General features: G+C 36.3%; 1 protein-coding gene across 1 annotated transcript in view; it reads left to right on the top strand.

Annotated features, from left to right (window-relative positions):
• ATR (ATR checkpoint kinase) overlaps positions 1-12,695 on the top strand; it is a 42,356-nt gene that overhangs the window by 16,708 nt on the left and 12,953 nt on the right. The window contains exons 20-32 of the mRNA XM_086467535.1: positions 39-132; positions 876-1,001; positions 2,516-2,722; positions 2,932-3,045; positions 3,983-4,098; positions 5,007-5,127; positions 6,555-6,692; positions 7,817-8,024; positions 8,495-8,673; positions 9,570-9,734; positions 11,158-11,249; positions 11,846-11,937; positions 12,344-12,521. Of these exons, the coding sequence (XP_086323661.1) occupies positions 39-132; positions 876-1,001; positions 2,516-2,722; positions 2,932-3,045; positions 3,983-4,098; positions 5,007-5,127; positions 6,555-6,692; positions 7,817-8,024; positions 8,495-8,673; positions 9,570-9,734; positions 11,158-11,249; positions 11,846-11,937; positions 12,344-12,521 (1,830 nt within the window). The remainder of the gene's footprint in view (positions 1-38; positions 133-875; positions 1,002-2,515; positions 2,723-2,931; positions 3,046-3,982; positions 4,099-5,006; positions 5,128-6,554; positions 6,693-7,816; positions 8,025-8,494; positions 8,674-9,569; positions 9,735-11,157; positions 11,250-11,845; positions 11,938-12,343; positions 12,522-12,695) is intronic.

The raw sequence follows: 12,695 nt of genomic DNA, 5'->3' as shown, positions 1-12,695 counted from the left end.
TTGCTATGTTCTTTGCAATTTTTTTTGGTAACTATTAGGGATGCAGTACGAGACTTTTTACATGAAATATATTTTCTGCCTGACCTTCCAGAACTAAAAGAAATACAGATTGTCCTTCAGGAATACAGAAAGGTACAGCTTCTTTGATTTATTTGTTTATTTTTAATGCATCAGATGAATTCATGACAAATGAGGAAAACATGTAAAGTTTGTTGTTAAGGGAAGATAGTATTTATCACAGCCACGATAAAACAGATGTTGTCTTGCAGGAATACTTTGAAGCAGGTTCTGATCATTCTTTGAGTGAAATATGCTCATGTTTAACATGCTTCTTTCTGTAGCATCTGCTGAAGACTGACTTCATCTTTTTGAGACTAAAGAGATTATAAGATTAAAAGTCAGCAGTATTAGCTATGGGAATGATTGTGTTACAAGAGAAGCTACTTTTAGTTTGACTCCTCTTCCATATTCTCTGTAAAAGTAACAAAGTTTGTTTATTTTTAGGAGTACTCTATGGTCCATTTCTTTTGCTTGCCCTCAGAATGGTTAGGTAATAGATGGGAAGTAGTAGTTATTTAGCAGAAATGAGGTAACAAAAGTAACAGTTAAATTGATTTTAGATAATGAGGTACTCAAAGCATTTTCTTGTGATTTAATAATTTTTATTTACATCATCATTATAATATAAATATAGCACCTTTTTGAGGAAAACATTTTAAAAAATAGACAGGAGGACAGCAGTGTATGGTTATAGGCAAGAATGTAGGCAGCAAGGTAGTTGTTAGTATGTGTTCTCACTTGTTGTCTTTTGAGATGCTGCTTAACTGTGTTCCTGTTATGCTTAACTTGAACATCTTATGTCATGTCTTGTTCAGGAATCCTCCAAAAGCACTGACTTGCAGACAACACTGCAGCTGTCTATGAGAGCTATTCAGCATGAGAATGTGGATGTTCGTATTCATGCACTTACCAGCTTGAAAGAAACATTATATAGAAATCAGGTATAGAAAAACTTCTTCAGTAGAATTAAAAATCAATCAAAGTAGCATCTGGACCAACAATCTAAAACTCCTTACTGTTATTGGATATTCACATGAACTGTGTTGTTCTCCTCAATTTATTAAGCTAGCTGTTTCTTAATATAATGGGGAGAAGGGATTCCTTTTCATCATGTCTCCTCATAAAAGACTTTCAAATCCTCCAAATCCGTCTGATGCTGATTCAGCAGAGCTAGTGGTAACATTACTTACATTTGACCTCAGAGTTGAAAAAAAGATATCCAAGAAGTCCATTTCAGCAATCTGTTGTGTGGGCTTGTTCTTTGTTAGAACATGTATGGCTTTTGAATCAGGAGACTTAGTGCATTAAACCAGCATTTTTTGTGTGTTAATATCTCAAAGAATTAAGATGTGTGTGACCAGCTCACACCTTTAATTTTTTTTTTCCTTTTCCTTCTTTGCCTTCCACCCTCAAAAATTTGAATCCGTTGATCATATTCAAATACATTTTATAGCCATGTACAAGTTGAAGAACTGCTTTACAAATCTGTGTCGTTATTAGCCCAGAGGGGGGTGTATGTGACCTATTAAAAAAAGTACTAAAAAAATCTGTCCCCTTAGTAGCTATAAGATGGTAGGACACTCTTCAATCAGAAATTTAAAAAAATCTTAGCTAAAAGAACAGTCAGTCATTGTGTATTGGCATTCCTGGCCAACTGGTAATTCTCGCAGCTCAGGTCAGTAGAATCTTGTCATGTCTTGCTTAGTTAGAAATCTAGCAAATTAATTGAGGCAAATCAAACTTAATTAGTTTCAGAGCTTATGGAATTATTTGCTCTGTTATGTTGGCTGTGGTTTCGGTTTTCATTAAATGTATCGATGGCAAACATCTTCACATTATTAAGAGAAAACTTTTTCTGCATTTGGACTAAATGTGGAACTGGGGAAAAAAAGCTGGGCCAAAATGAAGAAGAAAGGACATAAAATTAAAATGATGGGCATTGATTAAAGGACTTGAAACTCTGAGCATTGTAGGACTAAGAGTGAAGAAATAGCCAACATGGGAAATAATAAAGATACAAATGGCAATGAAACCAGAAAGTATGACAACACCTGCATGAAAGAAATTGGGAGGAAGTGTCAGAACACATGAAGAAATGGGACACATAAGTGGAAAAGATAATATGGAAAAGAAGAGACGTTCTTGGTAAAGACAAGGAAAGAAAATGAAGTTAGTAGAGAGTTGTATGGTAATGAAATACAATATTAGCCATGACAGCATTATTATTTGAGCCCCAAATCCCACATTCTAATCTATTTATTTAGTCCTTCCTAGGGTAAAAAGCAATTTGAGGCAATTGGGATATAGTTACAAAATGACAGTATTTGAATCGCTCACCTAAAGCCATGGGTAAATGTCGTACGAAGTAGGAGTGAGTTACAGATGGAAAATTTCCGAGATTATGTGCCATAAATATGGTTGTAGAATAACTCATCTTTATTTTTCAACTTCCTAGGAAAAACTGATAAAGTATGTAACAGACAGTGAAACTGTGGAGCCAGTCATCTCCCAGTTGGTAACTGTACTTTTGATTGGCTGCCAGGATGCAAATTCTCAAGCCCGACTACTTTGTGGAGAATGTTTAGGTGAACTGGGAGCCATAGATCCCGGCAGGCTCGATTTTTCAACAAGTGAAACTCAAGGAAAACATTTTACGTTTGTGGTAAGACGTGCTGCTGTACTGTTTTGTTTAGCATTAAGGGTTTTTTTTTAAATTCTTGGGAGTAGGGAACCACTTTAGACCCTTTGAAAACCTATACTTGCTTTCTCATCTGAAACAGTTTACAGTCAGGCTTCAAAGTGGTTATTTAGAGAGTAAGGATACAGCTGTTACTCTGTTTTAATAAAACTGGCACTCTGTTTTTGATTGAGGCTGGTGTGGAGGATCCAAATTTTGCATATGGATTATTAATGGAACTGACCAGAGCATTCCTTGCTTATGCTGATAATGTTCGTGCTCAGGATTCTGCAGCATATGCGATTCAGGTAAGATACATAGTTAGATCCTATTTTTTTTCTTCACAAATTATTTCGTATCCCACTGAACTTAGAATTATGCAATATAAATGCATGTTTTCAAGTACATGTTTACGTATTTGAAACTTAATGCTATAGAGCCTTAAACTACCAGGTAAAAGGTTATTTCAGGGTAGTAATTTTTTTTTATTTTTTTTAACACCTCAGTGCTTGCTTAGAATTCTGGGGAGTTGTCAAATATGTTGCTTTTGTGTCACGATATTTTAGGAGAGATCTGATGTTTTAGAGGTAACTAATAGTCCATACATAGTGATTCAAGGACTAGTCCTGAGACTGACTTAGAAATGGTGCAGGTTCCATAGGCAGAAATGAAAAGCACTAAGTATTCTTAAGAGGGTTTCTGTTTACACTTTTAAGAAGCAACTTATTTTCAGATTCGTCTTTTATGCTGGTTTGCCAACTCCAAGCTAATTTGGTGGTTGGGGTTCTTTTTGTGGTTTGAGTTTTGGTGTTTTGGTTTGGTGTGGGGTTTTTTTGGTTGTTATTGTTTAATATCTCTTTGAAAACTTCAAGACAATTCTTTGCTCCGGGAGAAAATAAATGGCCCCAGTAGTGAGCAGAATAAGAAAATTTCACTAGCTTATGTACAAAGGGGAATCAGACTAACTTCTAGTCCTTACACCAGGCAGATGTGAAGAATATGAGATAATGTGGTCCGAACACCAACTAGAGAATCTGGGGAATCAGTAGTTGGTTGAAATCAATACTGCCTAGTAATAGGGGATTAGCAATGTTGGATGGAAGTTTTGCAGTTGAAATTTCTGAATTAAGCATTCTGTAACTTCTATCTCATTACTTCTCTATATACGCCAGTTTTTGTTACTTAGTACTGTGGTCATTAAATATTTTCAGTGCTGACTTGGTCATATAAACCATGCCTTTTCAGGAGTTACTGTCTATCTATGACTGTAGAGAGACAAACACCGACTGCCCAGGCTCCAGGCTGTGGAGGAGGTTTCCTGAGCACGTGCAGGAGATCTTGGAACCTCACTTAAATACGCGGTATGTGACAACTTAAACAATTTCTTTTCATAACAGCTTTAAAACCTCTTTTTTTTTCTTTCTCCAGGCTAGCAATAACTTCATTTGGTTATGTGGTTGTGAAGAGTGATATGTGTATATATAAAATTCAAATAAGATCTTTCTAGGTAAAGCTGAGTTAGCACTTCCGTGAATGGTATTCTCCATAAATCAAACAAGCAAAATTCTGAGCTCATACTTTGCCTGTTTGTCCCTCAAGCATTGTCTTGTATGATGTTTTGAAGCTTTTGTTTCTGTTTTCTTTCCTCTGTACAAATTCTCACTAGGGTTTGAGTTCGTACTCAAATGCATTAATATCCCTTTATTGCTACCCTTTATAGAAGTAGGAGCAGCTCATTGGGTTTTAATTTGACTTTTCATTTTGTTGAATTAATGTTAAAAATAATGTGAAGAAAACTTAAAATTATGTATGCATGTTAATTTGAAATAATCAACAATGTTCCTTTCTGTTTCCTCATTAATACAGTCATGCTCCTCTGTGATAAGTTTTGCCTTTTTAGAAGACAAACTTTTTGGCATTTCTTGGCTTTCATATATGTTCTGGGTTTTTCCTGTCAAAAACATAGTACTCACATATTTGTCAAACTGCATTTCTTAAAACTGATTTGAACAGCACTTTGAAGTATACTTAAAAATTCTGGTAACCTGTTAGGTTGTTTGTATGTCATGTTTCGTTTTAAGAAGCTCTAGAATAAACGATGTGGACTACTGGAAGTATTTTCTCAATTCTTTTTTAAAAGATTCAGAAGGTGAAACCTAATATGATTCCAGTTAGGGGACTTCATAATTAAGGATGTGCTATTGTTTTTTATTATATTAAATAGAAAAAGTTAGTTTTATTAAATGGATGTTTTAAAATTGCATTACAGGTACAAGAGTTATCAAAAGGCTGTAAATTGGTCTAAGATGAAGAAGCCAATTTACTTAAGCAAATTAGGTGATAATTTTGCAGAATGGTCGTCAACTTGGGCAGGTTATCTTATAACAAAGGTAAGGGAATAGATCTGCCCTCTATATTGGTATATACAACACAGTACTTGAACCACATTTCAGTTTCTGAAAGCTGGGGATGGATGGGGGCATGTGCCTGTTTGCTATGGGCCCGTTAAAGCATATACCTGCTTTTTGCATCATCGAGGTAACCATTCACCTTCCCTTCTGCAGCATTGTTGTTTCTAGGCTAGGCTTCACAGGTAAGTGTCAGAGCCAGTCTAGGAAGTTTGCCTTTGTCAGGTGAATGCACTGACAAATGCTTCTGGAAAACCTCGAATTTACCTTCTCAGTTTCTGAAGGATTTCTTTCATTTCCCTATAGCTCCACAGTGCTAGCACATAAAAAGTTCTTGTCTCTTTGTTTCCTTTCCCCTTTCCAACATGTAAGTGACCTGCTGAAAATTTCACTTCTAAATCAACCACTTTAAGAAGTGAATTTGATTACAATAGCTCAGTAGCTACACTGTTTGCTTTCTACTTCAGACAGAGAAGAATTGAATGTTTTCATAATTTCCGACTTTTTGCAGGCTTTTAAGGGCAGAAGAGAGGCTGAGTGCAATAGTAGACTCTCACCCTTCAGGTTTCTTCTGTGGCCAGTGCAAGTTCACGATGATGTAGAAAACACGGAAAGGTGGAACGTATAAGCAACACTTGCCTGGCTTTTTGTGGTATCAGCAGTTGGTACATGTAATAGCAGCTGCCATCTGGCATCCCTGCTGCAGGTTTAAGTCTGATGAACCTTCTGTAGGTGTAGTGGGTCTGCCTGAGATACAGCCCTCACCGTGCTGTGCAGTGGTAGCTAGATAACAGACCAGTGTTTTGACTGCTGCTGAGCAGGGCTCACACAGCACCAAGGCTGTTTCCCCAACGTTTTCCCAGTAGGCTGGGGGTGGGTAAAAGCTTGTGAGGGGATATAGCCAGGACAGCTGACCCAGACTGACCAAAGGGATATTCCAGACCACATGACGTCTGCTCAGCAATATAAGCTGGGGAAATCGGGAAGAGGAGCGGGGACGACACATTTGTTTCACGTTTGTCGTCCAGAGCAACTGCTATGTGTACCGGAGCCCCACTTCCCAGGAAGTGGCTGGACATCGCGTGCTGATGGGAAGTACAGAATAAGATCTTTTGTTTCCTTTTGCTTCCGCACACAGCTTTTTGCTTCATCAAACTGTCTTTATCTGACCCACATGCCTGCTGTTATATTTTCTCTCCCCTGTCCAGCTGAGAGGGTGAGAGTGATAGAGTGGTTTTGGTGGGCACCTGGCATCCGGCCAGGGTCAAACCACCACAATAGGAGACAAGCATCTTGAAATTATTTGATGGAATAGAATTTCTATTTGTCAACAAAAAGAAACCAATTAATTGTTGAGGCATTTATACTTTTGTAATGGTGCTTTTCCTGGAAATAATATTTTTCTATAGGTGCGACATGATCTGGCCAGAAAAGTTTTTGATTGCTGCAGTATTATGATGAAGAATGACTATAAAGTGACAATTTATCTGCTTCCACACATCCTTGTCTATGTTTTGTTGGGATGCAGTGAAGAGGATCAGCAAGAGGTGAGATGTATAAAATGGTAATGTTCTTTGTAGGAATGTTCAGGAGCTGATCTTCCTAAGAGCTGTTCAGCTCTGCAGAATTACTGTAGACCTAGATGAACAAATTGTATAAGTGTTAAACTCCTTTTCCTGTATTAATATAAATTTTCGGGTTTTGAATATACTCACACAAGTTTGTGGTGAACTGCTTCTCTGTGATTTTCCATCTTATTTCTTCAGTAGGGCCTAGGATGAGATAGTATGCGGTTAATTATGACTGCAGTAACATCAAGAGCTGGAGTGGTGCAAAGAGGAAGAGAGTGCAACACAAACAAGGAATATATTGAACTTGTATACTTCCAAGAATTCAGACCCATAATTTTTTCTCTCCCTTGCATATACTTACAATTTAAGTGGAAAAACTGTTTAGCTACCAGATACATGCAGAGCAGGTTTCATAGATGTCTTGTAGCAAAGCAGAGATAGGAGAGAGTAGAATCGTCCAGTGTGCTTTCCTTCAGTTTGCTTTAGCAGAAGTTGAAGAGACTAAAAAATATAACTTACTTTCTATTAATTTGAAATTTCATGGCTGAGATATCTATGTTTAAATATTGTGGGTGTGTAGGCGTGTGTGATGATTTTTCTTGTGTGAACAAGTACATCCACAATAAGCGTCTGTAATATATGTGAACTGATAATCTGTTGACTAAAACAAACGGGAAGCAGGTCTTTCGGCATGGTATTTACTTAAACAGAAGCAAAAAATAGATCTGTGATCTGGTAGCCAGTGGATAACTTGACTCTTACTAAACCTTGAAGTATTATATTTGCAGCAGGAAGGCAGTAGCGTTCATTGTGTCTTGAAACCTAAAATTCCAGTAGTAGTGATGGTTGTTACAAATCCAAGGGCTTGCTTTTCAAGGGCTTTTTCCCTGTATGGAATCTCCTGACAACAGCTACTACTTTGTTTGCCATTTCTTCCTCTTAAGATTGTGGGATGAACAGAGCTTGGAAACAAGCCCGAAATTATTAAAATATACAGTTAAAATATCTAGTATTTTAGTTTGATTTTTGTGTTAATTGCTGTTTCCTGGTATTTTGATGCCTGTATGGCACTTCTGTCTTATATCATATTGTTTGTGTAGGTTTATGTGGAGATCATGGCTGTTCTGAAACATGATGACAAGTCTACCAGAAGACTTGAAGACAGTGCGTCTGATCTAAGTCAGCTGAGCACACAGACAGTGTTCTCCATGCTTGATCATCTCACTCAGTGGGCTAGACATAAGTTTCAAATACTTACTGCTGAGAAAAATACTAGCAAGTCTAGCAAAGACAGAGGTGATCTAAAAAGTGAGTGATGCTTACTTTAAATAAAGTGACATTTACAGTCTGCAAATAAGAATTTAAATTTGTTACTTCACATTGTGACCATCTAAGAATACAATATTACTATAATATGTTATTCTGCTTTATGATTTCTTACTATCATATTGTGATTTCCACCTCCTCCCACCCCAAATCCATTGTTTTGAATGCCTATTGCAAGAAATACAGATTCAAAACAAAAAAATGAAATGTGAATTATTTGGTAGTTTTCTAAAGATTCATTTACATATTCTGTGCTGTCTTGAAAGATGTAGGAAGTTCACCAGGATTGTTTTAAATAAATTATTGTTGACAGAAGAGAAAAATGTGTTCTTAAATTAATCAGATTATCTCACTAAATTGTGAAACGAATTAACTGAATTTTGACACATAAGGTAATTCTTATAAATGAAACCTCAATGGACAGACTTTTTAAAATGTCTTTTTTTCTGTAGCATCAAGTGAGGACTATGGAGAGTATCAAAATGTGACACGTTTTCTAGACCTCATACCTCAGGATACATTAGCTGTGGCTTCCTTTCGCTCTAAGGCTTACACAAGGGCTGTGATGCACTTTGAATCATACATCACAGAGAAGAAACAAAATATTCAAGAGCATCTTGGATTTCTTCAGGTTCTGAAATTCTTTTTGATTTTTGTAAAGTTTTATTTTAAAATAAAAAGAGACATAGTTGAATAGAGCTTTGTCAAATTCTTCTTTGAGATGGGAAGAAGAAAAAATGTAGTCGGGCTCTTGCTGTTGGATACAAGTGTTCAGTCATCTGTCTTTCAGCAGTATTTAGTACTTCCTTTTGCTTGGCATGCTTCCTATATGAAAAGGAAGGAGTAGCCTTCTAGTGTGTAATAAAAGATTGTAAAATCCTGAAAATACTTGAATGCAGTTTTGTTGAAAGTACGGCATTTATTGCTTTTTGGTAACTGCCTTTTGTCAGAGGAAACACAGAAAACTATAATTAAAAAAAAAAGTCAAAATACATTTGAAGGAAAGCTGAGTGGCTTATTCTAAAGTAGAGAAAGAGCTAATGCTAAGGGTGTTGAAAACAACTTAGGTTGTTTTCAAGAAGGAGTTTAGCCTGTGAGATGATCCTGTTTGTCGTTCTTTATGGTTTATATTCCTCAGTGACATTTCAAATTTGAAAAACGATATGTTGCTTTTCCTCCTTGAGTAATCTGCAGCTTCTTATTATAAAACTTTATCATGTAATAGTAGAGTATTTATTTTGCCCTTTATACAGATTGTTTCAGGCAACTTGATGTGTTATTCTTTCTTATTCGTTCTGTAGTATGAGATCATGAGTATTACAGTATGGTAAGCAAAAGCAGGGCTCAGCTTTGGAAGTAGCTCAGCAAAGCTGACATTTTACATGAAAGCATAATGCCAAGAAGTCCTATAGAATAGTTTGCTCTCCATTTTTAGGAAGATGCATGATTCTAACCATGTTATGTATAAAATATCTTCTTGTCTTAGAGTTGTTTTTAATGTCAATTTCCAATTCTGTTTGAATAAAGAGATTGTATGCTGCTATGCATGAGCCAGATGGTGTAGCTGGGGTGAGTGCAATTCGGAAAGCAGAACCATCTCTCAAAGAACAAATCCTTGAACATGAAAGCATTGGCTTGTTGAGAGATGCAACAGCCTGTTATGATAGGGCTATCCAACTGGAACCTGATCAGGTAAATACAAGACAAATTCTTTATTTATTCTTTTAATCTTCTTAACTAACCAAAGACTAAGCCAAAATTACCTCTTCAGAATATTTAATTAAAACAGGAATAAAAGAGTTTGCTGTGGCAGTTGCTGAATAATTATTGCTATTGGAAGTGTCTGTGAAATGAAACAAATGTCTTCTTAGGTTTATACTGTATTTTGCAGACTTGGGTTGATAGTTGGATGCTTATGGCCAGGTTTTTGCTAGGACAGCTTACAGATTAAAGTTCAGCCTTGCTTGGGAAAGCGTGGAATGGGATTGCTTAAGTATCAGTCGGTACTGGTACATGCCAAGAGAACTCTTAAAGCAAGTCACCACAGCTTTTATTGAAAGTAACTCTCACTTACTGTTTTTGATTATTGACTTCCAGGGAAAATGTTCATGATATAACAGCCATCGGAGTTTGATCAAAGAAAACTTATGATTATTTGTCTTCCATTTCCCTTTCCCTTCCTTTATTTGGAACATAGAAGTATAAGGTACTGTAAAGTTAAGCAGTACTGGAAAACAATCATGCTTTTCATATGCCAAAGTGAATATTCAGAGATGATGTGATAAATGCAAAAAGAAAGTTGAGGACATGCATTACCCCTTCTGTATTTGAAATACTCTCCTAATGGAAATTGGTAAAAAGTTTCCTAGGCTAGGGTATCCCAATGGTTTCTTGCACTTCCCTGTGAATCATAGAATAATGATTCTGAAATTTCCTAATGAGGTTGGAAAAAACCTCAAAGATCATCTAGTTCAATTGTCAGCCTAAAACCACCATGCCCCCTAAACCATTTCCCGAAGTGCCACATCTACATGTTTTTTGAACATGTCCAGGGATGGTGACTCCACCACTTCCCTGGGCAGCCTGTTCCAATGTTTGACCACTCTTTCGGTAAAGAAATTTTTCCTAATGTTCAATCTAAACCTCCCCTGCTGCAGAGGTTGCCCTATGAAGCAAATATTATCTAGCACAGCTGATAACAGGTATAGTAAATAGTATTTGGATGGGCCTACTTGATTCCCAGAGTATGGAAAACATTTTTGAGGAGTGAAATTGCTTTGGGTTTTGGAGTTATTTCCTCCTGTGACTTTTTTCTTCATGTTGTTCTTTAAATCAAATTTTTATTCACAGCTCTGATACAGGTGTTAATAAGTTAACATCGAACTATATTTGTGGTGAAGTGCATTTCAAAAATTGCTAGTGGTGATTTAAGTTCTTTGGTAATCTTAGGCTTTTTAAATTTTGAACGTTCATTTAGTTTCTGGTGCAATTTGTTATGCCTTTTCGTATTATAAAAAGCATCCAAAAGGGCGTATTTCCTCCTTCAGACTTCTGTGAATTTCATTAATGTATGTGTGTTTGGTTTTTAATTATTTTCTCCCCTCCCTATTTCTAGATTATTCATTATCATGGTGTAGTGAAGTCCATGCTAGGCCTTGGTCAGTTATCTACTGTAATTACTCAGGTCAATGGAGTGCTTGCAAACAGGTACTGTAAGCATCTAATACAATGTTTATTTGAGTAATATGAAGCTCTTGTGTTACACGTGTCCCAGTAGCCATTTTTGCATTATTAAGCTTTTGAGGCTTATCAAGCATATCCAATTAGCAATGTGAAGCTAGAAAACTTTTAAGTGCTTTGTCTATAAATTATTTATTTCAAGACTTCCAGAAATGTTAGTACTTCTTGTCTGCACTGTGTGCAGTGTTGATATGTGCTTTAATTTGTTAAATAGAATCTTTCATTCATTGTCTGGTATGTTACTGGTTCCATAGCTATACTGTAGCCTAACAGAATAAATGGACTGGAGGATGGTAATTTTTAAAATGTGCTATAGAAGTTAAATACATGACTTGGAAATTGAATTTGTGGGATTGTGTTATACAGCTGTTATTTATTATCAATGCGTATCCTTTGGTTTTGTTGAATTTGATTACAAGCAAGCTTACCTTGCTTATTTTCAAGTAAGAGAAATTTTATATAAAGAATATTTGCTAATGTAGTGTAGGACTATACTGAGGGGGGAAAGAAAAAAAAAAATGAGTTCAGCACAAACTTTTACTGCCTTCACTTTCTTTTAATAGGTCTGAATGGATTTCTGAATTGAACACTTACAGAGTGGAAGCAGCCTGGAAGCTGTCACGGTGGGATTTACTGGAAAATTATTTGGCTTCAGGTAAGAGACCATGATATCCAAATGTGAATATTTCCTTGCATTTCTGAACAAGTGTATGTTTTAATCTAATCATCTTGAACCAAGGGGCAGCTTTTGTAATTTTTTAGTCTTGAGTTTTACTGGGGCAGCGGGGGGTTGGTTCTGACAGTCTTCTAGGTTTTGTAAATGTATTTGGTTGGAAACTGTATAGTCTTTGAGCAGAAATTTCAAGGGGGTGTAAGGCCAAATTTCTTGTAGGTTTGTTTGAGGGGGTGGATTGTTGATTGGAATTCTACAGTATTTCTAAAATTCAATTAATTAGTTCTGAGAAACTTCATTTTCCAGTAGTATATTAAGACAAATTAGCATGATCAGATTAAGCTGCTTAAAGAACCAGAGTTTGAGAGGCTTTTTTTCCTCCCCAAAGATGTGAAGTCCACTACTTGGAGTGTCAGACTGGGACATTTACTATTATCAGCCAAGAAGAAAAACGAAGCAGCTTTTTACGAAACACTCAAAGTTGTTCGAGCAGAACAGATTGTGCCCCTTTCAGCAGCAAGCTTTGAAAGAGGATCCTATCAGCGAGGATATGAACACATTATCAGGTTTCTGATTTTCATGTCACTATTTTCAAATCCAGAAATCACATAATCAAGTATGCAGCAGAAAGAATTTTCCATTTCCACAATAAATGTTACTGATGTGCATTTTCTATTGCCTCTTTTTTTTTTTTTTTTTTTTTTTAAATACTCACCCAACTGGAAACCTTTGATTAAGTG

Source organism: Leptosomus discolor, chromosome 7, assembly GCF_034619465.1.
Source record: "Leptosomus discolor isolate bLepDis1 chromosome 7, bLepDis1.hap2, whole genome shotgun sequence".
Lineage (NCBI taxonomy): Eukaryota > Metazoa > Chordata > Aves > Leptosomiformes > Leptosomidae > Leptosomus > Leptosomus discolor.
This window is presented reverse-complemented; position numbering and strand designations above follow the sequence as displayed.